Source organism: Saimiri boliviensis, chromosome 12 (genome assembly GCF_048565385.1).
Source record: "Saimiri boliviensis isolate mSaiBol1 chromosome 12, mSaiBol1.pri, whole genome shotgun sequence".
Taxonomy (NCBI): domain Eukaryota; kingdom Metazoa; phylum Chordata; class Mammalia; order Primates; family Cebidae; genus Saimiri; species Saimiri boliviensis.
The window spans coordinates 47,097,239-47,123,339 of NC_133460.1; the positions used below are offsets into that span (position 1 = coordinate 47,097,239).

Sequence of the window (26,101 nt, forward strand, 5' to 3'; positions counted from 1 at the left end):
TCATCTCATGGCAAGATCTAATCAGATCATGCCTCATTACCCTCTGCCTATAAAATCTACCCCAGCTCCCAGGTTGGGAGACAGATTTTAGCATTGCCTCCTGTCTCCTTATCAGTTGACTTAATAAGCCCTTTCTTTTCTGAAAAGCCAGTGCCACAGTGTTGGCTTCTAGGCCTGTCGGGCAGCAAGCCCATTGCTTGCTCTGTGACAACTTAATCACTTTCCAAAAGGCCCCACCTCTTCATATCACCACAGTGGGAATTAAATTTCAACATGAATTTTGGAGGAGACATCACATTCAAACTATGGTACTACTAGCTGGGCATGGTGGCTCACACCTGTAATCCCAGCACTTCGGGAGGCTGAGGCAGGTGGGTCAGGAGTTCAAGACCAGCCTGGCCAACATGGTGAAACCTGTCTCTACTAAAACTACAAAATTAGCCAGGCATGGTGGCGCATGCCTGTAATCCCAGCCTCACAGGAGGCTGAGGCAGGAGAATCCCTGGAACCCAGGAGGTGGAGGTTGCAGTGAGCCGAGATGGTGCTATTGCACTCCAGCCTGGGCAGAAAGAATGAAACTCTATCTAAAAAGAAAAAATTAGCTGCGCATGGTGTTGCATACTTGTAATCCCAGTTACTCCAGAGGCTGAGGCCGAAGAATTGCTCGAACCTGGGAGGCAGAGGTTGCAGTGAGCCAAGATGGTGCCACTGCACTCCAGCCTGGGTGACAGAGCAAGACTCTGTCTCGGAAGAATAAAAAAACTATAGCACTATTATTACCAGTTAATATTTTGTGTCCTACACAAAGGTAGTTGCCATCTCCATTACCGATTTACAGATAAGGAAACTGAGGCACAGGGAGGTTAATGAACTTGCCTAACTGATGTTACTGCTGGTAAGTGCCATCCCCAGAGCTACCCTCTTCACCAACACAGTTTACACCATGAACAATGTGTATTCTAGCAGTAGTGGCTTTGCTGTGATACAGAAATGCCCTGTGTCCTTGAATTTAGACCTGAAAATAACTTATTTAATCAGTCAGTCTGATTTTGATTCACAATTTTCCTAGTTTAATTTTATAGTTCCTCATTTTACCAGGGAGGAAACAGACTCAGAGGAGGGACATTTCTAATGCCACACAGCTATTTCTCTTTAAGTATTTTTTGATGAACACACCTTCACATCGAATGACTGACAGCTTCTGTTTCTAAAATTTTCTGCCCCACGTTGTTTGAACACGGATGGAATCTCTAAAACAGCATTTTTAGCTAGCCGCTACTAGTGGAGACACATCACACCACTCTCTACACTCACACACTGCGGAATCTTTTGTCTTTTATTGGCCCAGGTGTTTCTTTTTTGAAGCTTGGGGAGGAAAGACACTTGCATAAGAACAAGGTGAGAGAGGAGGGAAATGGTCAGAGGAAAGATGACTGGTTCTCATCCTTGAACCGTGCGGCCACAGATCCTGACTGCCGGGCCTGAACCAAACACCGAGAAACTTCAAGAGAAGTCTGGTGAGCAGGAAGCTGCCAGGAAAGGAGACCATCTTTCTTCACCAGCAGGTATCCAGCAGCAGGGACGCTCCAAGATGGAGGTGAGGATCAGAGAGGTGGGGCAGAGACAGGGGCCGCTGTAATAGACCTGTCTGGGAGCCCAGGGGGAGTGCCCCTCGGGTCATAGCGACTTCTAGAAATAGCAGGTCACAGGGAAGAGGGAGAGCCACCAAGACATTAACCATTTCACCTACAGCTTGTATCGTTGAAGCCACCACGATCCTCAACCTCAGCAGCATGTTAAAATTACCTGAGAGTTGTAAAATTCCTGCCCAGAAATATGAAATCAGAATCTCTGGAGTGGGCGGAGTGGGGTGGCACTGAGATATTAGGAAAACCAAAGCATTTTGCCTACCCTCCTCTATGATGCAGAATGTTTCACCTCTGTTCACCACCAACTAGTCAGTTACCTAAAGGTTTCTCCAGCAAGGTGTCCTCAAATTCAATTTAATTGTGACACTGTCTACCTGGAGATAGCCTGAGATCCCATAGAGCAAGAACTCAGTCCCACAGAATTCTCCCCGACTTCACATGCCAATTGCACGCCCCAGCTTGTGTCCTGTGATTCTGTCTGGCTGTAAATCATGGTTCTCACCACCCACTACTTGGGTTTCATTAATTTGCTAGAGTGGCTCAGAGAAATCCTTTACTTACACTTAAGGATATTACAAAGGATACAGACTGTCGACCTAAACAAAGACTGAGGCAAAATTAATATGAAGAGTTTATTTCTCTTTTCTTTCCCAGGCTGAACAGCCAGATGGAAGAGATGCGTGGATCAAGGTATGTGGGAAGGGGCATGAAGCTTCTGTGTTCTCTCCAGGCACCACCCTCCAAGAACTTCCATGTGTTATCCAGAAGCTATCCGGAAGCCCCACCCCAAGCCCTGTCCTTTTCTGTTTTTATCTAGGATTCATTAGGTAGATATCATTGATTACACCATTGACCATCAGTGATCAACTCAGCCTTTGGCCCTTCTCCCTGCTCCGGTGGTAGCGGGGGTGAGGCTGAAAGTCCCAACTTTCTAATCATGCCACGGTCTTTCCAACCTGCATCCTGCCACCAGTCATCTCATTAGCATATAAAAGACACTTATCATTCCAGAGATTCCAAGGGTTTTAAGAGCCCCATGACAGGAAACAGAAGCAAAGACCAAATATTTATGTCACAGTGTTGCTGGTGAGAACCAGGGTTTTCACGTTCTCCATTGAGTCCAAGGTTGAGAACCAGTGGTTTAGGGAAAAAAAATAAAATGAAACAAAAATGTTTTCCATTTTACGGTGGTTTTTAGAATGTAACAAAGTCGACATTGAAATGAGATTAGTTGTGAGGTTCCAATAAGTTGTATCAGGAAACACTTTGGAAACTGTTAATATTAAAGGTAGTAGTTACTGTTGGTATTATTATTAGACCTGGTTTAGAGCCTCAGTTCCAGCTCAAGTGAGCGGGAAAGTCCTTACTATAGAAATTTCACCCTGTCCTTAGAGGAGGAATGCTGTCTAGAATGGCATCAAACTCAGCCGAATGTGAAAAGATAATTGAGATGTTTGGGCTGGTCTATACAGATGTACCTAATTAAGTATAATCTTTCCCTTTCTATCTTTGTCCTTTTACTTAAAAGACTAGTAAGAAAGGCGAATTAATAGAAAGAAATGGCGGAAAAGACACATCCTCTTTCTCTGCCTTCCATGTCCCATGTCCCTCAAAATCCTCAACTTCCACTTTTGACCTACACATTACCTGCAAGGTCCCACACTGTCCCGGCTCCCACCCAAGTTTCTAAACTGGCCAACTTTGGGCCTAGCCCTTGGCCAAGATCCTATGTTCTACAAGGGGAGATCCTTTTATCCAGCCACAGGTAGAAAAAACTGAATCAGGGAGCACAGGTAATTTGCCCTAAGTCCCACAGTAGTTTAGAACCAGAGAAAGATCCACTTCTTCACTTAAATTCCACAAAAAATATAAGAAATAATCAAGGCAAAAATATTGGAAGAAACCAAAGACACCAGGTGGGAAAAGAAAGGGTAAAAATGAGCTGCCTGATGCAAAATATTCTCCCACAATGAGGATGAGTTGCCACAGAGAGCTGAGAAGTAATAATACTGAGGACAAGGCCACACTGATGCATATCACAGAACCTGAAATTGAAGGGAATTGAAGCCTTTCATTGTGAGACATTTCATCATTTTCTCAGTAATTGCATCAGTTTTATAATTTCTTCCATCACTGACTCCCCAGTAGTCTTGGCAACTCCCGTCTGTGATGTAGAGGTGGTAAGTAATGGTGTTTGCCTCCAGGAAATTAAAGACTCCTCTCAATAACTATATTAGTCATCAACACTTGCTGCTGTGATTGATCTTGTAACCACCATCAGATCTGGAAAGGATATGAAAATTCATAAGCAGGAAAACAACCTTATCTTCTCCTTATTCAGCTCTGTGATACAGAAGGAATATCTGCAAAGTCTTCTCTGCATTTCTAATTTGTTCATCAAGGGGCATATTTTTGTCAGGTTGGAAATATGTCCAGGTACTGAAAATTATTTGGATTCACTGGAAATTGTGAATTCTGCCTGCGTTTTCCAGAGTTGCTCTGTTGAATTACCCTTTACTTAAAATGTTTTAGAATGTGCATTTCAACATTTCAGGATACCCAGAAGGCAAGTAGTCACAGCATTGAAAAAAAAAAAAAAAAAAGCCCTGTTCTCCTCTCTGTCCGTAGAAGGTGCCAGAAGAAATGTGTGCTCTGGTTTTATTATTGCTTTATATCTTGGGCAGTCCTGGTATTAGGGGATAGAGAAGGTGCTGGGTAAATTATCCCATAAGCACAGTGCTTCAGACTAAGCCACTCAACAAAGTCTGGTCTAGAATGGAAAAAAAAGGCAAGCATCTCAGTGAATAAGCATTGTTTCCTGGGTTTTTTAATCCAGTGGCCCTAAGATCTCTGAAGCCTGTCAAATTGCATCTATTCATTTCTTGAGAATATGGTAATCAAATTATAAATGCACATACATACTCTTTAATCCAGAAATTCCAGTGCTAGGCATTTATCCTACAGGTATACTTTACATAGAAGAAATACTTTATACAAAGCTGTTCATTACAGTGCTATCTGTGATTGCAGAAAAAAAAAATGTAAAGAGCTTGAAAAGGCATTGATAGAGGATATGTTAAAAAAAAAAAAAAAAAAAAGAGTATGGTTCCAAAACTTAGCTGGGTATGGTGGTGTGCACCTGTAATCTCAGCTACTTGGGAGGCTGAGGCAGGAGAATCACTTGAACCCAGGAGGCAGAGATTGCAGTGAGCTGAGATAGCACCATTGCACTCCAGACTGGGAAACTAGAGCGAAACTCTGTCTCAAACCAAAAAAAGAGAGAGAGAGAGAGAAGTATGGTTCATCCACACGATAGAATGCTATATAGCAGGTTAAAAAGAATATAGTAGCACTCAAACACTAAAATGAAAAACTTCCAAGTTATATTAACTGAGTACATGGAAATTATTCAGGAGTGTACATACCATGCTATCATTTGTGTAAAGAACAGAAACACATAAATGTGTGTAAATTCCAGGATACCTAAGGAAAGATATGCAAAAAATAGTGCCTCAACACATACGAATGCAGTAAGAACGGTAACTAATACACATAGCACTTACTTCTCATGTTCTAAGCACATTACATATTTAAACTAATTTAATATACTACTTTTAAACTGACAGTTATTCACATACCTGTCTTACTTCACTAAAATATCAGCCTCTTGAGACATGATATAAGCCTTCTGATCTCCTACACAGGCCAGGTGTTGTGGCTCACACCTAAAGTCCCAGCACTTTGGGAAGCCAAAGCAGGAGGATCACTTGAGTCCAGGAGTTTGAGACCAACCTGGGCAATACAGCAAGACTCCATCTCTACAAAACATGTATATTGTGTATGGTGTGTGTGTGTGTGTGTGTGTGTGTGCGCGCGCGCATGCGCACGCACTTAACACGCTAGGTTTTTTGCATTTATTTTCTATTTTTGAAGTTAAATTTGCAGAACGGTAATGCCAAACCATGTTTTACTAAAGTGCTAAAATACTGATAGAAATGATTATCTAAACCAGGCATGGTGCCTCACACCTGTAATCCTAGCACTTTGGGAGGCTGAGGCGAGCAGATCACAAGGTCAGAAGTTTGAAACCAGCCTGACCAACATGGTGAAATCCCATCTCTACTAAATCCTACACAAATGCTAGTATAATATTTATCACATAATATTCTCAAGAAATATGTGCCTCATTCAGTCACTATCAAATATGAGAAAATACCTTCACCATTTCAAGCTGCTGATTTTACAGGTTAATAATCGTTAAGTAAAAATGTCTTTTCATAATGAGTTTGCTATGGCATGAAGCTGAGCCACAATGCAAAACTAAGTGGCATTTAAAGTGTGCTATTCTATATACGCACACCCGATTAAGGTTGTGCTGGACACACCAGGAAACTGAACTGAATTATTGAAGAAATGTCCTGTTGTCCCGTTACTTTCCATTCAAAAGACTGCATTATCACAGCACAGTCCCCTTCCTTTTTATACTTTGAGTTCAGGGAGTATTTAAGTCTTTAAGTGTAAAAGGTCTGCTACTAAGTTAAATGGGATCAAGTATACAAAGTGCTTAGCACAAGCCTGGCCTATTATAAACCTCCTTTAAAGTGGATGAACGTCTCATTTTCATGTTGGAGGGTTCAGGCATTATGGGAGAGAAAAGCAAACGAGCTGGTGCTCAATCTTGTCAACAATTGGGAAATGAGTCTGTAACAAAAATAGAATGGATCGCGGGAATGAAGTGTTTTTGCCTTTGACAAGTCATTAAAAATCATCAGTGTTATAAACCAGTCCGGGGGAAAAGAAAAAATAAATAAAACCCTGATTCTTAGATTCAAAAATTCACTTATTCAATATGGTATTGATTTGGGTGCCTACATGGGCGAGGCAGGTATTCTAACAGGCAATTGTTGCCTTTTGGCGGGAACCGCTATTTTCTAATAATTCACCAAAATGAGGAACACAGAGGAAAAGAGGAGAGGCACCCGACTGATGTTCTCTAGACCTTTCAGAAAACAACGACTTGTTCCTTTGACCCTGTCCATGCGAATCTATAGGAAAGGTGATATCGTAGACATCAAGAATGGGTTGTTCAAAAAGGAATGGCCGCAAGTGTTAACCACGGCAAAACCGGAGAGTCTACAGTGTGACCCAGCGCGCGTTGGCCTTGCTGTAAACACACGAGTTGAGGGCGAGATGCTTGCCAAGAGAATTTGTGTGCATATTGAGCACTTTAAACACTCCAGGAGCCGAGATAGCGCCCTGAAACGCGTGAAGGAAAATGATCAGAAAAAGAAAGACGCCAAAGAGAAACGCACCTGGGTTCAACTGAAGCCCCAGCCTGCTCCACCCAGAGAAGCAGCGATTGTGGGAACCAATGGGAAGGCGTCTGAGCTGCTGGAACCTATTCCCTTTGAATTCACGGCATAATAGGTGTAAAAAATAAAAAAAGACCTCTGAACTGTAAAAATGTTCCTCTTCATTGAGTATAAGCGTAGTATCCTTCCCCCAAAGAAATTTTTTTTTTTTTTTTTTTTTTTTTTTTTTTTTTTTTTGAGACGGAGTTTCGCTCTTGTTACCCAGGCTGGAGTGCAATGGCGCGATCTCGGCTCACCGCAACCTCCGCCTCCTGGGTTCAGGCAATTCTCCTGCCTCAGCCTCCTGAGTAGCTGGGATTACAGGCACGTGCCACCATGCCCAGCTCATTTTTTGTATTTTTAGTAGAGACGGCGTTTCACCATGTTGACCAGGATGGTCTCGATCTCTTGACCTCGTGATCCACCCGCCTCGGCCTCCCAAAGTGCTGGGATTACAGGCTTGAGCCACCGCGCCCGGCCCCCCCAAAGAAATATTTAAAGCAAACTTTAATTGTGTCCTAATTCATTGTGTAACGTCTTTACTAATCAAATTTAATGTATTTCTTGCTGAAAGACGTGAGGTGGCTTATTATGCAACAAATTACTCAATTGGTTACAAAACAGCCATATATTATTTATGAAATGTTTGTACTGGTTTCAAGATAGTCTCTCTAAATCACCATAGAAGAAACAAAATAATTTTACAAAAATTAAAAAAAAAAAAAATAGGCAATTGTTGTCCAAAAGCTCACTTTACTAAATTAACATGCTAGGTTTTTTGCATTTATTTTTTATATTTGAAGTAAAATTTGCAAAATGATGATGCCAAACTATGTTTTACTAAGGTGCTAAAATATTGATAAAAATAATTATCTAAACAGTTGGCCCTAACTTTTACACTTCACAAAACAGTAAAAACTCAAATAAAAATAAAAGAACCAACACAGAGTTGTATTAGTTAAGAAAAAAACAAGAGTTTTCATGGATGTTATGGACGGAATTGTGTCCCCTTGAAATTCATATGCTGAAGTCCCAAACCCCAGTACCTCATAATGTAAGCTTATTTGGAGATAAGATCTGGAAAAAGGAGATTAAGTTAAAATGAAGTCATTAGGGTGGGCCTTAATCCAATATGACTGGTGTCCTTATAAGAAAAGGGAGAGACACCATGGATGTGTGTGCACAGAGAAAAGGCCACGTGAGAACACAGCAAGAAGGTGGCCATCTGCAAGCCAAAAGAGGCCTCAGAGAAAGCAAACCTGCTGACGCCTTGATCTTGGACTTCCAGCCTCCAGACCTGTGAGAAACACTGTTGAAGCATCTAGTCTATGGTATTTTGTTGTGGCAGCCCTGGCAAACTAATACAGGCTATTCTGATACCATTTCATCAAAGGAAACACATTTCAAACTACAATGGTTGGATCGCCAGGCACGGTGGTTCACGCCTGTAATCCCAACACTTTGGGACTCCGAGATTGGTGAATCACCTGAGGTCAGGAGTTTGAAATAAGACTGGTTAATATGGTGAAACCTCATCTTAACGGGCGTGGTGGCGGACGTCTGTAATCTCAGCTACTCAAGAGACTGAGGCAGGAGAATCGCTTGAACCCAGGAGGCTGAGGTTTCAGTGAGTTGAGATTGCGCCACTGCACTCCAGCCTGGGTGACGGAGTGAGATCTGTCGGAAGAAAAAAAAAATTTAAATTTAAATTTAAAATAAACTACAATGGTTGGGAGGACATGGCATCTAAATAACAGACAGCCCTGTATAATGAATACATTTAGCTTTTTAAAAGACACTGTCAGTGGAGGAGGGGAGTGGAAAAAAATGGAAAACAAAATTGCTGTCTTAGTCCACTGGACTACTTAACAAAATATTATAAACTAGGTAGCTTATAAACAACAAAATTTTATTTCTCACATTTCTGGAGACGGGGAAGTCCAACAACAGGGCAGATTTGTTACCCGGTGAGACCCCACTTTCTGGCTTACAGATGGTGGCTTCCTGCTGTGTCTTCACATGGTGGAAGGAATGCAAGGCGTCTCTCTCTCTCTCTCAATCCTCTTTCATAAGAGCACCGTAAAGTTTACTCTCTGCGGGTTTACTGTCGAGTTAAAAACGAGGAAACCGAGGCCAGCACAAGAAAATTGGATGCCAATTTATTCAGCTGCCGGGCAAGGTTCTGCGGTCCCGGGGAGAGGGGCTAGGGAAGTCGAGCTTGACTCCTCTCAGGAGTGGGGTTTTATAGGGAGTGAAGGCGTTCAATTGGATTTGGAGAAACAGGATGTGCACAGGTTGAACTGCTATTGGTAGGTAGGTGGGACTTCTGGTGAGCGGGCTAAGTGCTGAGTGCAGAGGGGATTTCCAAGGGTGGGGGTTAGGTGACAAGTGCGGAGGGGATTTCCAAGGCGGAGCTAGATGATGGGCATATTCTGATAATGTAATTTTCAAGCCGGGAGGGAGATGGGCGTGTCCGAACTCCCAGCGAGGCAACCAGCCTTACAAGCACTAATCCCATTCATGAGGGTGAGCCCACATGATATAATCACCTCCCAAAGGCATCACCTCCTAATAACATCACCTTGGGCTTTAGGAATTTCTACTTGTGAATTTGGGAGGAACATAAACATTCAGACCATAGTACTTTCTATACTCTTTACCTTTCTCATTGTGCTGTGGCCTAGTGAAAACTCTGTCACTAAGAAACCTCCACTCTAAAATCCATTTTTTTCTTTATTTTTCATTCACTTGTTCACAAGCTAAGAAATAACTATAGACTACATGTTACTATCAATAATTGCAACCCAAAGAAGTTCTATTACCTAACAGGTCCATTTCCATAGTTGTAATACATTTTATAGACTTATCATTTGCAGCCGGTCACAGTGGCTCATGCCTATAGTCCTAGCACTTTGGGAGGCTGAGGTGGGCAGATCATTTGAGGTAAGGAGTTTGATACCAGCCTGGTCAACATGGTGAAACCTCACTGCTACTAAACATACAAAAAAATCAGCTGGGCATGGTGGTACACTCCTGTAATCCTAGCTAATCGGGAGGCTGAGGCGGGAGGATCACTTGAACTTGGGAGGCGGAGGTTGCAGAGAGCTAAGGTCACAAAACTGCACTCCAGCTTGGGAGACAGAGCAAGACTCCATCTCAAAAAAAAAAAAATTATCACTTGCTTATAAAACACAAGAAATCTTGTAAAATCATAATTTCCTCTAATAATAACTTTTTAAATTAAATTAGAAATGTCTATTTTAAAATTATTTTTAAATTACAAATTATTTTTAAAATACAGTCAAGTCCAGGCATGGTGGCTCATGGCTGTATTCTGAGCACCCTGGGAGGCCAAGATGGGAGGATCACTTGAGGCCAGGAGTTCAAGACTAGCCTGGGCAGCATAGCAAGATCTCATCTCTACAGAAAATAAAAAATTAGCCAGGCATGCTGGTGTGTGTCTCTAGTCCCAGCTACTAGGGAGGCTGAAGTAGGAGGATCACTTGAGCACAGGAATTTGAGGTTATGGTGAGCTATGATTATTACACTGTACTCTAGCCTGGGTGACAGAACAAGACCCTAAAAAAAAATTGAATTATAAATTCATTTATGAACTTTGGAGAAATTATTTATTTCACTCCATGGGGTTTAGGCAAGTGATTTCACATTTCATTGTAAGTCAAGGATAAGAAAACATTTTTTGTACATCCATCACTAATACAGATCATAGTATATCAATGAAATAATTAAATACACTGGACAGAGATTGATTTTTAATGGATTTCTACAAATAGCATTAACAGGAAAAAACATATAATACAATCTACTCTGCATCTAAGAGCTTTAGTTTATTCAAATATTGGAAGAAATTTGTCTTCTGAAATTTTTCTCATTTAAAAAGCATTATGAGATCTGGTTCAAGGATAAAGGAATCAATTAGTACTCAGCAATTCACAGACATGACATATAAACATGACATGCTGAAAATATAAACAAAGACTGCATGTTGGCAGCGTAGGGGACAGTCTTGCTCTTCCTCATGTTTGAAGTAGAGATATTTCATATTTCATAGTTTCTGAACTTCCTCAGGAGTTCTGAGGGAGCATCCCTGGACCAGCGGAAACGAAGGTGCCAACCATTCACATCTGAAAAATCTTTAAAGGAAAGAAAAGGAATATTTAAAATCATAAGTAGGAAAAGAAAAGTCAATCTTGTTATAGTAAAACAGTTTGGGGATAAGATTTCACTGCAGCCGGGCGCGGTGGCTCAAGCCTGTAATCCCAGCACTTTGGGAGGCCGAGGCGGGTGGATCATGAGGTCAAGAGATCGAGACCATCCTGGTCAACATGGTGAAACCCTGTCTCTACTAAAAATACAAAAATTAGCTGGGCATGGTGGCGCGTGCCTGTAATCCCAGCTACTCAGGAGGCTGAGGCAGGAGAATTGCCTGAACCCAGGAGGCAGAGGTTGCGATGAGCCGAGATCGCGCCATTGCACTCCAGCCTGGGTAACAAGAGCGAAAACTCCGTCTCAAAAAAAAAAAAAAAAAAAAAGATTTCACTGCAACAGGTACAATGTAAGGGTAAGACTTTGGTATGAATTACCAACATCTTACAGAAATGGATTAACTTAAGCAGACTGGAATTCTTATGAATAACAATTATAATTTATATGGATGAGAAGATCTCACATGCTTCAACACTTGGTAAGAGGAAATACATAGATGCCTCTGGTGGTGGGGATTTTGACAATTCACATGCCAAGAAATTTGAAATCAATTTCACAGTTTTCAAAAATCTTTCAAAAGCAAAAAGTCAATGGTAAAAGAATCCTGGAAATATGAATACTGTAATTTAATTCCATGGTAATAACATTTTTAAAAATTATAATAAACAACATTGTTGAAAACCAGAGGGAAAAAAGGTAATTTTCCTTCTCTACTAGAAGTATAAATTGGCAAAACTCCTCTAGCTGGCAATTTGGCGATATTTATCAAACTTGTGAAAATATATAAACCTTTGACTCAGTAATTTTACTTCTTTTTTTTTTTTTTTTTTTTTTTTGAGACGGAGTTTCGCTCTTGTTACCCAGGCTGGAGTGCAATGGCGCGATCTCGGCTCACCGCAACCTCCGCCTCCTGGGCTCAGGCAATTCTCCTGCCTCAGCCTCCTGAGTAGCTGGGATTACAGGCACGCACCACCATGCCCAGCTGATTTTTTGTATTTTTTTTTTAGTAGAGACGGGGTTTCACCATGTTGACCAGGATGGTCTCGATCTCTCGACCTCGTGATCCACCCGCCTCGGCCTCCCAAAGTGCTGGGATTACAGGCTTGAGCCACCGCGCCCGGCTTTAATTTTACTTCTTGAAATTTATCCTAAGGAAATAATAATGGATGCACCCAATGATTTAATTGTAAGAATATTTATAATGATTCATTTATAAATTTTTTTTGCAAACCAGGAAGCATTCTAAATCTTTAGCAAATGAAAGCTAGTTAAAAGGTTTTGATACAGTCATTAACAATTTTTTAATATTTACTGTCATAGAAAAATGCTCATAGCATATTGCTAAGTGACGGTTAAAAAACTGTTTATGTTGGGCACAGTGGCTCATGCCTGTAATCCCAGCACTTTGGGAGGCCAAGGTGGGTGGATCACGAGGTTAGGAGTTTGAGACCAGCCTGGCCAACATGGTTAAACCCTGTCTCTACTAAAAATACAAAAATTATTGGGGCGCGGTGGCACGCGCTTGTAATCCCAGCCACTCGGGAAGCTGAGGCAGGAGAATCACTTGAACCTGGGAGGCAGAGGTTGCAATTAGCCGAGATCACTCCATTGCACTCCAGCCTGGGTGACACAGTGATCCTCCATCTCAAAAAAAAAAAAAAAAAAAAAAAAAAAAAAAAAAAAAAAAAAAAAAAACTGTTTACATAGTACTTTCTCATTACTAAACTCATTTATTTACATGAGTATTTATGTGAAATGTTTTTAAGTCTAAAAGAAGAAGGCCAGGCATGGTGGCTTACACCCATAATCCTAGCACTTCGGGAGGCTGAGGCAGGTGCATCTCTTGAGCTCAAGAGTTTGAGACCAGCCTGGGCAACATGGCAAAATCCTGTCTCTACAAAAAAAAAAAAAAAAAAAAAAAAACCATATATTAGCCAGGCAAGGTGGCAGGTGCCCGTGGTACCAGCTACTTAGGAGGCTAAGACAGGAAGATCACTTGAGCCCTGGAGGCAGAGGTTGCGGTGAGCTGAGAGTGTGCAACTGCACTCAAGCCTGGGTAATAGAGTGAGACTTTCTCAAAAAACAGATAAGAAAAGGTACACCAATCTTTAAAAAAAAAAAATTTTTTTTTAAGGCTGGGCACTGTGGCTCACGCCTGTAATCCTAGCACTTTGGGAGGCCGAGGTGGGTGGATCACCTGATGTCAGGAGTTCAAGACCAGCCTGGCCAACATGGTGAAACCCCATCTTTAAAAAAGGAAAAAAAGAAAAGGTACACCAAAATTAACAGTATTTATCCCTGGATTATTGCTATAGATGTGATTTTCATTTTTATACTCTTTTTTGTTCATCTGTACTTTCTTATTTTTCTACAATAAACAAGCATGCTTTTGTCTTTTTATGTTTATAATATTGCTAATGAAAAAGCAGGTTACAGAATAATATATAAAATATGCTTCCATTGATATTTTAATATAGTATATAAATATGTAGTTAGGAAAAAATCATATACGGAATGGTTAACAGTGGTTATCTCAGAAAAACAGATTACACTGACACTTTTTAAAGAATTATTGGAAGCCAGGTGTGGTGACTCACACCTGTAATCCCAGCACTCTGGGAGGCAGAGGCAGGCAGATTACAAGGTCAGCAGTTAGAGACCCTGTCCAATATGGTGAAACCCTGTTTCTACTAAAAAATACAAAAATTAGCTGACTGTGGTGGCGCACACCCGTAGTCCCAGCTACTTGGGAGGCTGAGGCAAGAGAGTTGCTTAAACTGGTAGGCAGAGGTTGCAGTGAGCCGAGATTGTGCCACTGCATTCCAGCCTGGGAGACAAAATGAGACTCTGCCTCAAAAAATAATAATAATAATAATTATCGGAGAAAACAAATCTGAAGAATTTCCATTTGGAGAAAAAGCAAAAAATAAATTATTTCTGATTGCTATATTTGTTCTTATAATTAAAACTTACTCACAAAATTTGTATACTATGATCCTTTTAGATATACTAACACAAATAAAAATATACCAAAATATCAATAATACATATTTCTCTAAATTATAAGATTATGAATTATAAATTCTTCCTTTTCCTTGATCATATTTTCTCACATTTTATATAGTAAATAAGTGTCATTTTTGTTTAAAAAGATGTAGTTTGTAGTTTGGGTTCCTCTAGAAATAGACATGCAGACAAGAACTTGAAACAGATTGGGCACAGTGGCCCACACCTATAATCGCAGAACTTTGGGAGGCTGAGGTCAGTGGATAACTTGACCTCAGGAGTTTGAGACCAGCCTGGGCAACATGGTGAAACCCCATCTCTACAAAAAAATTAGCCAGATGTTGTGGTGCGCGCCTGCAGTCCCAGCTATTTGTGGGGCTGGGGTGGGAGAATCGTTTGAGCGTAGGAGGTTGAGGCAGCAGTGAGTTGTGATCACACCACAGCACTCCAACCTGGGTAACAGAGTAAGACCCTGTCTCAAAAAAAAAGAATCTGAAACAAAGTGGCTAATTTGGGAGGTGATCCCAAGAGGCACCTTAGCAGAATGAGAACCAAATCTATAAAAGGTACATTATCAAACAAGTTACCATCATGGGTGACTGCAAATGATCCCACAGGGGAACTCTGGGAGACATATAAAACTTCTTAGAGTTATCCCATGTGAGGAGTTGAAGGAGCTGGGGAATTTAGCTTCCCACTCCCACTTATTATTGTCATCCAAAGGGCATTTACTCCCTGGCACTTACTGCCTGCTGATTTGCTGCCAAGCAGGCTCCATTGCCAGAGCAAGCCCTCTGGCAGAGTCACAGTGTTTATAGTTGGGGCCACAGGGTTGGCAATGCCTAGGAAGGTAGGTGCCCAGGGACATGGCAGCACACCAAAATCATTGGGTACATTTAAATTTGGGTTCCCTTTTTTACTTTACTCCCTTTCTTTCCCTTTTTTACTCCACGATGTTACATACAACTATTTGATTGTAGAACTGTATTTATCAGAAGGCATATTTATTGCATATTTAAGCAGAAAGAAGTAAAAATGAGATTGTCTTGCACAGTGGTTTTCAGATGTGGTGCTCCATATTTTACTGTTTGCAATAAAGAATTAGAACGTGGTGGGGACTATTTGGTGGCTGCTCATTACAGAAGAGAAATCGAAAAGCAAACTCCAAAGTGAATATCTAGTGCTGCTTGAGGAAATTAGCAAACATGCTGAAAAGTGATATATAAGAAGTCACTCAGGGCTTGGTAAAGTTGACGTGAATAATATTTCTTAAATGCTGACATTATAAAAATTTACACTGCAGTAAAATGAAATGATAAATAATCATGCAAAGGCACTTTGATATATCAAACTCCAGCTTTAAGGCACTAGTCAGAAAAGCCAATAATCTTTTAAACAGCATAAAGAAAATACTGGTAAATGCAACCTTTGGCAGAATTTCATAATTCTCCAACAACAGCTTCTTAGAACAACGATTCCCAGCCGGGTGCAGTGGTTCACACCTGTAATCCCAGCACTTTGGGAGGCCTAGGTAGGCAGATCACCTGAGGTCAGGAGTTCTAGACCAGCCTGGCCAACATGGTGAAACCACGTCTCTACTAAAAATACAAAAATTAGCCAGGCGTGGTGGTAGGCACCTGTAATTCCAGCTACTTGGGAGGTAGACACAGGAGAATTGCTTAAACTGGGGAGGTAGAGGTTGCAGTGAGCCGAGACCACACCATTGCACTCCAGCCTGGACAAAAGCGAACCTCTGTTTCAAAAAAAAAAAAAAAGAACAATGATTCCCAACCCCTCCACTTCATTTTTTATTTTTTATTTTTCCAGACACAGAGAGACACAGGGTCTTGTTCTTTAACCCAGGCTGGATGCAGTGGCAGGATCACAGCTCACTGCAGCTCAAGCAATTCTCTTGCCTCAGCCTCTCAAGTAGCTGGGATTACAGGCACATGCCACCATATCTAGCTAAATTTTGTAGAGACAGGGCTCTTGCTGTGTTGCCCAAGCTGGTCTTGAAGTCCTGGCCTCAAGCAATCCTCCTACCTCAGCATCCCAAAGTTCTAGGATTACAGGCCCAAGCCACCACGGCTGGCTCCACTTCATTTTTAAACAATAGCATATACATCGCAATATGAAGACATCAAAACTGACATTCACAATTTGTTCTAAATACATTATATATGAAAATTATGTGAATTGGCATTATCTATTATTATGCAAGTAAATAGAGTCGAGAACCAGGAGGAGGAAAAGAAAAGCATTCAGGACACAAACACCTGCCCAAAGATTCTATCACAAGCCAGCTGCCAAAATGACCTGCCTTGCCTCTAAGGCTAGTTTTACCTATTGCCATCACTCACTAATTAGAGCTTGCTAGTTCCCACAAGCTTTGCTAGTGCCAATGAGTTTTCTTTCAAAACAATATGTAACATTTCTCTTTCTAATAAAACCCCCAACTTTTGTTTGTTCTTCAGGCACAGCAAAGACCACCCCATATGTGTATACCCCGAATTGTAATGTAGTTTTTATATATTTTCCTAAGTAAAACGTTTTACATAGAGATGAGAATCTATATTTTTGTCTGACTTTGATGTAATATATATCTACACTGCGGAATGCTATCAGCTGTTAAAAAGAAGGAATTCATTCTGAATGTAAGGATTTACAGACAAGTCCCTTAATCATAAAAGTTAACACTGGCAGGGAGTGGTGGCTCATGCCTGTAATTCCAGCACTTTGGGAGGCCGAGGCGGGTGGATCATGAGGTCAGCAGATAAGAGACCATCCTGGCCAACATGATGAAATCTCGTCTCTACTAAAAATACAAAAAAAATAGCTGGGCGTGGTGGCACACGCCTGTAGTCTCAGCTACTCAGGAGGCTGAGGCAGTAGAATTGCTTGAACCCAGGAGGCAGAAATTGCAGTGAGCCAAGATCGAGCCACTGCATTACAGCCTGGGCAATCCTCCTACCTCAGTATCCCAAAGTTCTAGTTAACACTAAAATAGTGATTATGATGTGCCTGGTACTGGTCTATATATTTTATGTATATTAAGTTAGTGTGTGTGTGTGTGTTTGCATGCACACGCACGCTTGTGACAGGATCTCATTCTGTCACCCAGGCTGGAGTACAGTGGTGCAGTCATAGCTCACTGCAGACTCGACACCCCCGCAGACACACACCTGGGCTCAAGTAACTGGAATTACAGGCACACACCACCACTCCTGGCTAATTTTCGTATTCTTTTTTTAGAGATGGGGTTTTGCCATGTTGCCTAGGCTGGTCTCCGGTTTCTAGCCTCAAGCAATCCGCCCACTTCAGCCTCCCTAATTGCTGGGATTAGGTGAGCCACTGCATCTGGACAGTTATTTGCTGAAAAAAAAAAAAAAAAAAAAAAAAAACCGTATGAGGTAGACACTCATATTTTGACCATTGCATAACTAAGAGGACACAAATGGAGAAAGGTTAACTAGCTTGTCCAAGGTCATACAACTTATCAGTGAAAAGCTGAGCCCACACTCTTAACCACTGTGTAACACAGAGAAATGGTACAGTGTAACCCCATTCTTTACTTGTAAAGCTCTCCTAAGTGCACAAATACACACTTGTGTTAGCATAGAGAACAGTGGAAGGGAACACACCTGAGTGTCTGCCTTGGTTACTTCAAGAAGTAGAAGCAGAAAAGGTTGGCAGCCTGGGATAGACACTAAGTTACTGCTTATACATGATTCTTTGAATTTTGTTCCATTTTTTGAGACATAGTCTAGCTCTGTTGCCCAGGCTGGAGTGCAGTGGCACAATCTTGGCTCACCGCAACCTCCGCCTCCTGAGTTCAAGCGATTCCCTGCCTTAGCCTCCCAAGTAGCTCGGATGACAGGCACATGCCACCACACCCAGTTAATTTTTGTATTTTTAGTAGAGACTGGGTTTTACCATGTTGGCCAGTATAGTCTTGATCTCCTGACCTCGGGATCCGCCCTCCTCGGCCTCTCAAAGTGCTGGGATTACAGGCATAAGCCACCACACACGGCCAATTCTTTAAATTTTTTAACAGCAAGTCTATACTGCTTTTGCTCTTGTTTAGTATTTAAATGACCATTTTTTAAAAAGAAGGAAAATTTCATAAAATTCTATGAGAAGGGCTTAGGCCTCAGCATCATGCCTGAGTCTCTGAAGTATCTCCCACTCCACCCACACTACACCTAATTCTGGTGTGTGCAGACTTGGCCTGAATCTGACAGAAAGACTCGGGGAACCCCCAGGGGTTAAAGATTCACAGAACTGAACATTCATCATGTTTGCATGCAGGGAAGTGATAGTACTCCTGTATTTGCTTAAAATACTGTTTTTCTACATTTCGAGCTTCTCCTTTGATCAGTTAGTTATATTATAACCCTTTCCAGTTACTAGGTCATGCAATCAATGTGCAGATTCCACAGCGATCTCTTGGGTAACCCACAGAGACATCTGAATCAAACTCTATGAATCTTCATTACCAGCAAGAAGAGAAAACGTAAAAGTTATCCCCAAAGAGAGATGTGAAGTGACTATTTCTCAAAAAAACTATAATCCACCACAAGCCATCTAATTATCTTTTTAATACAAATGTTCGAGGTTGTTCAGGAATGTTCTGCTTAAAGGCTAAATTCTAACAGGGGGCTACATCACAAGCCTGAGAATCAACACATAATAATTTGAAGGACAGTTACAATGTGTGTATATACAACAACCTAAACTAGTTGGATGGCTAGATAGATGGCCAGGTAGACAAATGATACAAACAGCTAACATTTACCTAGGACTTCCTAGAGGTGAACCGCTGTGCTAAGCATTTTGTAAGTATCTCCTCATTTAATCCTCATGGTAGCACTACAAAAAGGTACTATTTTTATTTAAGAGACAGAGTCTCACTACATCACCCAGGGCTGAATGCAGCACCTATTCACAGGTGTGATCATCGCACACAGCAGCCTTGAACTCCTGGCCTCAAGCCAGCTTCCTGCCTCAGCCTCCTGAGTAGTTAGGACCACAAGTGCATGCCAACGCCCCTGGATGAGCAAGTACTATTATAATCCCTATTTTATAGATGCAGAAACTGAGTCTAGAGAAGTTGAGTAACTTTGCTGAGTAATACAGATAATTAGTTGAACTAGGACATGAACTCAGGTAGTGTAGCTTAGTAGTCAGGAGATAAACTTCTATAATACTCTGCTTCAGTGGATTTATAAATTATTCAGAATGTCTACAGAGCTACTTACAGATAAGGCAATATCAGGCCGGGTGTGGTGGCTCATGCCTGTAATCTCAGCACTTGGGAGGCCCAGGCAGGCGGATTATTTAAGGTGAGGAGTTTGAGACCAGCCTGGCCAACATGGTGAAACCCCATCTCTACTAAAAATGCAAAAATTAGCCAGACATGGTGGCAGGCACCTATAGTCCCAGCTACTGGGGAGTCTGAGGCAAAAGAATCGCTTGAATCCGGGAGCCAAAGGTTGCAGTGAGCTGAGATCGTGCCACTACACTCCAACCTAGGAGATAGAGGAAGACTCCATCTCAATAAATGAATGAAAGAATGAATGAAGACTAGGCGTGTTGGCTCACACCTGTAATCCCTGCACTTTGGGAGGCCGAGGCAGGTGGATTGCCTGAGATCAGGAGTTCCAGACCAGCCTGGCCAACATGGTGAAACCCCATCTCTACTAAAAAATACAAAAAATTAGCTGAGTGTTGTAGCACATGCCTGTAAACCCAACGACTTGGGAGGCAGAAGCAAGAGAATCACTTAAACCTGGGAGGCGGAGGTTGCAGTAAGCCAAGATCATACCATTGTACTCCAGCCTGGGCAACAAGAGTGAGACTTCGTTTCAAAAAAAATTTTTTTTAATTAATGAAATAAAGCATTATCACAGGATAGGGCAATACCTTGGAACACTGACTCTGAAGCCAAACTGCCTTGGTCCCTCAACCTTCTTGGACTTTGGTTTTCCTAACTATAAAATGAGAATAATATTGATACCCCTACAACCTTGTAGTGAGGATTAAATAAGTTAATTCATGTAAAATTAATATTTAACGAGATAATAAATGTAAACTAATATATGTAAAGAGTGTTTCTGTACATAGAAAACCTTCAATAAATGTTAGCTAGTGTTATTTCAGTAGACAAAAGACACTGAGAATTCTCTCAAGGTTTCCCTTGAGGAATGTCTTCTAGTTTCGCTGTCAATGCTAAGTGTCTTTTAAGATGCTAAACCAGCCGGGCGCGGTGGCTCAAGCCTGTAATCCCAGCACTTTGGGAGGCCGAGGCGGGTGGATCACAAGGTCAAGAGATCGAGACCATCCTGGTCAACATGGTGAAACCTCGTCTCTACTAAAAATACAAAAAAATTAGCTGGGCATGGTGGCGCGTGCCTATAATCCCAGCTACTCAGGAGGCTGAGGCAGAAGAATTGCCTGAACCCAGGAGGCAGAGGTTGCGGTGAGCCGAGATCGTGCCATTGCACTCCAGCCTGGGTAACAAGAGCGAAACTCCGTCTCAAAAAAAAAAAAAAAAAAAAAAGATGGTAAACCGATCTCTAAGCTTGGCACTGCTGTGCACATTGAAAAAGTTAAGAATAAATGCAATATAAACAAAGCTCTTTAATTTCAGACCTTCTCCATTCTGCAGTTACATAACATGACTTACTTGAAGAATCTGAATTTTGCGGGGAGACTGGCTTCTCCAGGGGTTTGGATTCTTTTTGCTCCATTTTCTCTGTGGTTGAAGCCAGCTCCTCTTCCTTTCTTTCTCTTTGCTCATTCCATTCCTCATTTTCAACCTTGTTGGTAAGAGTCTTGTCAGATTCTTCCAGCATCAGGTCCTTTTTACCTCTGACAGCCCAGTGCATTGACTAATGTAAAGCAGAGACATAAAAATTAAATTGATACTATATGGTTTTCTATATTTAAAGTTTGATATGTGGTAACACCTGACCTACTCCTGTCGTGCTAATTAACAGCATGTTAGATGTGACTATTAACCAGATACTCGTAAATTAATTCAAATATTAATCCAACTATTGGTTACTTTTCACCACACACCCTTTTGTACCTTTGTCATTTTCTGTTCTGTATATGTATTTCCTATTAGATTTAAAAATTGAACAGATGGATGAATGGATGGAGGGATAGATGGAAGAACTAACAGATGAATACAGCAAAAAAGAGAGCTTTTGAGATTGCTATCAAGAATGTTTCAAGTGGAATCATTAGTCCTAGCATCAACCAAAATAATGCATAACTATTTCTTAAAATCTCAGCTGGATATTGTGGGAAGCTATTCCTGAAGTGCTAGCAAACAGTGACATACTATCTCTACTAACAAAACTCAAGACTAGAGGGAAATATAGCCTTTTAACACCCTAAAATCATAAATATTCTAGCTCTCTGCCCTAATCAAATCAAAGAAGTCATATATTCCCTCCTCCAACCTATCTCTTCCCAACTACAAAGCATCATCATACTGAACCCACTTCCCCAAATATAACCAGTTCAGAGGATAATCAACCCTAGGATCTATGAACCACCCCATAAAGCAGCCACTGCCACCAATAAATGTAATCAGCTCTCACTCTAACAAGAAAAAGAAACGGGTCTGGGTGCAGTGGCTCATGCCTGCAATCCTAGTACTTTGGGAAGCCACGGTGGGTGGATCATTTGAGGCCAGGAGTTTGAGATCAGCCTGGCCAATGTGATGAAACCCTGTCCCTACTAAAAATACAAAAATTAGCTGGGCATGGTGGCACACACCTGTAATCCTAGCTACTTAGGAGGCTGAGGCAGGAGAATTGCTTGATTGAACCCAGGAGGTGGAGGTTGCAGTGAACTGGGATCGTACCACTGCACTCCAGCCTGGGCAACAGAGCAAGACTCTGTCTCAAAAAAGAAAAAGAAATAGGAAGGAAAGGCACCAAAATGTAACTGCAGTTATGCCTGTGTAACAGAATTATATCTTTTGTTGTATTTCCCAAATTTTCTATGAGAAGATTATATATATGTACAATTAGAAAACATTCTATTTTAGGCCGGGTGCAGACACTCACACCTATAATCCCAGCACTTTGGGAGGCCAAGGAGGGTGGTTCACAAGGTCAGGAGTTCCAAAATAGCCTGGCCAACATGGTGAAACCTCATTTCTACTAAAAAAACAAAAATTAGTTGGGCAAGGTAGTGAGCACCTGTAATCCTAGCTACCCAGGAGGCTGAGGCACGAGAATCACTTGAACCCAGGAGGCAGAGGTTGTAGTGAGCTGGTATTGCACCACTGCACTCCAGCCTGGGTGACAGAGCAAGACTCAGTCTCAAAAAAAAAAAAAAGAAAAGAAAAGAAAACATTCTATTTTAAAAATTAAATGTAGTCTTGTAGTTATGAAGCAAAAACATACAAGGAGGGAGATTCCTGGTGCCAACAATATGTGTGGGAAGAGAATAGTTACAGAGTAAACACTTCAAAACCATTTGCTAAATTGTAAATGCAAGTATTACCCATTTCTCTGTAGATTTTATTTCAAAATAAAAAAAAATTTTTTTTTTTTTTTGAGACAGAGTTTCGCTCTTGTTACCCAGGCTGGAGTGCAATGGCGCGATCTCGGCTCACCGCAACCTCCGCCTCCTGGGTTCAGGCAATTCTCCTGCCTCAGCCTCCTGAGTAGCTGGGATTACAGGCACGCGCCACCATGCCCAGGCAATTTTTTGTATTTTTCGTAGAGACAGGGTTTCACCATGTTGACCAGGATGGTCTCGATCTCCTGACCTCGTGATCCACCAGCCTCAGCCTCCCAAAGTACTGGGATTACAGACGTGAGCACCGCGCCCAGCAAAAATGTTAATTTTTAAAAGAGGAAATGCCTCAGCTGGCATTTTAAAAATTGGCTTTTGTTTGGTTGATTTAGGTTTGTAGTTTTGGTTTGGTTTTTGCATAAGCACAGAATAAAAGAGGTTGCCAGTGACTTCCTTACAGAGGGAAAAGGATATTAGGAAGGTTAGTGAAAAACAGGGAATAAGACATTCAAGAATTCAGGGCCCAGAGAGCTGAAAATGTGGACTGCGAGCTTCACAAACCAGCAAGGTGGCCTGTACATGATGTATTAATCTCTGTGCCTCAGTTCTTCTCTCCTGAAACCAAAGTACCTACGGTCTGCCTTAGATAAGTGGCTAGGGTTAATGCCTAATCCACAGTAAATGCTTTAAAGGCCCTCAGTGAAAAGATATTCTGAAATAGTAGTCTTATTCATTTCCTTTGTGAGTAAATCAGAATAAAGTATGTTATCATCAGACTCCCGCATCTGCTGATCCTAATTAAAGAAATATACAGAAGAAATAGCCAAACTGTATCTAACCTTAGATACAAGTGCTTCTCAGGCTTTGCAGTTCAATCAAAGGACTAACATCAGAGTGATGCAAAGCAGCCCGGTTTGCTGGGACACAGATAAATAGTCTGCAAATCACTCATTTCTGTGTTCACAGAGCATATTTCTCAGCTCCCCAATGGTGTTAGTTGTACAGAACAACATTTAACATCAAGTGAACTAGTCTATTATGGAGCAGATTGTTTCAATTAGAATCGGCATCAGTAAAAGATATCAAAAGACAATTTATACAGACTAAGAGAGAGACTAGAAAGGGGAGAATCTGTACAGCAAGATAATAAAAGGCAAAAGACAGAATATCGGTATATGCATGGAAGGAACTAACACTAAAAAGAGAGCAAGCCCAGGTGCAAAGGCCACTAATCTTTTTTTTTTTTTTTTTTTTTTTTTTTTGAGACGGAGTTTTGCTCTTGTTACCCAGGCTGGAGTGCAATGGCGCGATCTCGGCTCACCGCAACCTCCGCCTCCTGGGCTCAGGCAATTCTCCTGCCTCAGCCTCCTGAGTAGCTGGGATTACAGGCACGCGCCACCATGCCCAGCTAATTTTTTTTTGGTATTTTTAGTAGAGACGGGGTTTCACCATGTTGACCAGGATGGTCTCGATCTCTCGACCTTGTGATCCACCCGCCTCGGCCTCCCAAAGTGCTGGGATTACAGGCTTGAGCCACTGCGCCCGGCCAAGGCCACTAATCTTAACAGTTTGTGAAATCGCTATGTTATTCCGCCTTCACAATTAACTCATTTACCAGCTCTCTTCAATGAGTTGGGTTTTTTTTTTCTAGGAAGCCATTTTCTTACATTCTAGACCTTAGTCAATACTAGGAAATAGTGCCTTTGCTGTGGCTTCTTTTTTTCCACAGCCATCCTAAATCCATGCTGCCATATATTTTGGTGCTAGAGGGAGAGCCACCCATCCCTGGGTCCCTTTGGGTAAAACTGTTTAGCATGATAACTCTTCAGGTTATCCCAGGATCCCAAAAGCCTGGATTACTGAACCCTCACTCCATATCCTTTTTTTTCAAACCAGTATTACATGTCTAAATTTAAGTTGCCAACATATTCATCGACCTGGGTGAGAACTTAAAATAATTTTACAAATTAAACTATCAGGAGGAACTTCTAGAAAACAAAAAGAAAAATAAATAAGTGGGTAGTAAAGTGACAGACTTAGTGTGAGGAAAAAAATACCAGTTCAGTTGCATTACTCCTGGGTGATAGAAATGTGGTATATATACACCATGGAATACTACTCAGCCATAAAAAAGAGCAAAATACTATCTTTTGCAGCAACTTAGATGGAGCTAGAGGCCATTGTTCTAAATAAAATAACTTAGGTATGGAAAACTAAATACTGTATGTTCTTCATCATAAAAGGAAGCTAAGCCATGGGTACACAAAAGCATACAGAGTGGTATTAACATAATAGACTTTGGAGACTCGGGGGAGACTGGGAAGGAGAGGGAAGGATAAAAAAACTACATATTGGGAGCCGGGCATGGTGGCTCACACCTGTAATCCCAGCACTTTGGGAGGCCAAGGCAGGCAGATCACAAGGTCAGGAGATTGAGACCATCCTGGCCAACATGGTGAAACCCCATTTCTACTAAAAATACAAATATTAGCCAGGAGTGGTGGTACACACCTGTAGTCCCAGCTACTCAGGAGGCTAAGGCAGGAGAATCACTTGAATCTGGGAGGCAGAGGTTGCAGTGAGCCGAGATTGCGCCACTGCACTCCAGCCTGGGTGACAGCAAGACTCTGTCTCCAAAAAATAAATAAAAATAAAAAATTACATATTGGGTACAATGTATATTACTCAGGTGATGGGTGCACTAAAATTTCAGACTTCACCACTATACAATTCATTAATGTGGCTAAAAACCACTTGTATTAGTCCGTTTCACACTACTATAAAGAACTACCTGAGACTGAGTAATTTATGATGAAAAAAGCTTAATTGACACAGTTCCTCAGGCTTAACAGGAAGCATGACTGGGAGGCCTCAGGAAACTTACAATCATGGCGGAAGGTGAAAGGAAAGAAAGGACTTTCTGCATATGGTGGCAGGAAATAGAGAGAGAAGCGGAAAGTGCCAACACACTTTTAAACCGTCGGATCTCCTGAGAACTCACTATCACTGAGAAAAGCAAGAGGCAAACCCGCCCCCATGATCCAATCACCTCCCATCAGGACCTTCATCCAGCTCAACATGAGATTTGGGCAGGGACACATATCCAAACCATATCACCACTCGTACCCCAAAAGCCAGTGAAATTTTTTAAAGTTTTTAATACAAGAAAAATATGGCACCCCCGAGGCTGTCATTTGAGGAATTCTCCTAAAGGAGACTCCCAAGATATGATCTTGTGTGTGATGCTACATAAGTACACTGTGATTTGTCCTGCCTTGTGGGTATAGGGACTAAAAATGCTCCCAACCAGAGTGATTATACTGCTTAAAT

General features: G+C 41.5%; 1 protein-coding gene and 1 pseudogene across 2 annotated transcripts in view; one reads left to right on the forward strand and one right to left on the reverse strand.

The window, feature by feature from the left end:
- Window positions 1-6,596: 6,596 nt before the first annotated feature.
- LOC141580718 (large ribosomal subunit protein eL21-like) lies at window positions 6,597-7,073 on the forward strand (annotated as a pseudogene).
- A 3,533-nt stretch (window positions 7,074-10,606) lies between these two features.
- The window catches only part of DNAJC12 (DnaJ heat shock protein family (Hsp40) member C12), an 86,277-nt gene continuing 70,782 nt past the window's right edge, over window positions 10,607-26,101 (reverse strand). For both annotated transcript variants that reach the window (XM_010339316.3, XM_074382309.1), the window contains 2 exons: window positions 20,919-21,123; window positions 10,607-11,154 (listed from right to left, as the gene is read on the reverse strand). In XM_010339316.3, coding sequence (XP_010337618.1) covers window positions 11,060-11,154; window positions 20,919-21,123 — 300 coding nt within the window. In that variant the 3' untranslated portion in view covers window positions 10,607-11,059. The remainder of the gene's footprint in view (window positions 11,155-20,918; window positions 21,124-26,101) is intronic.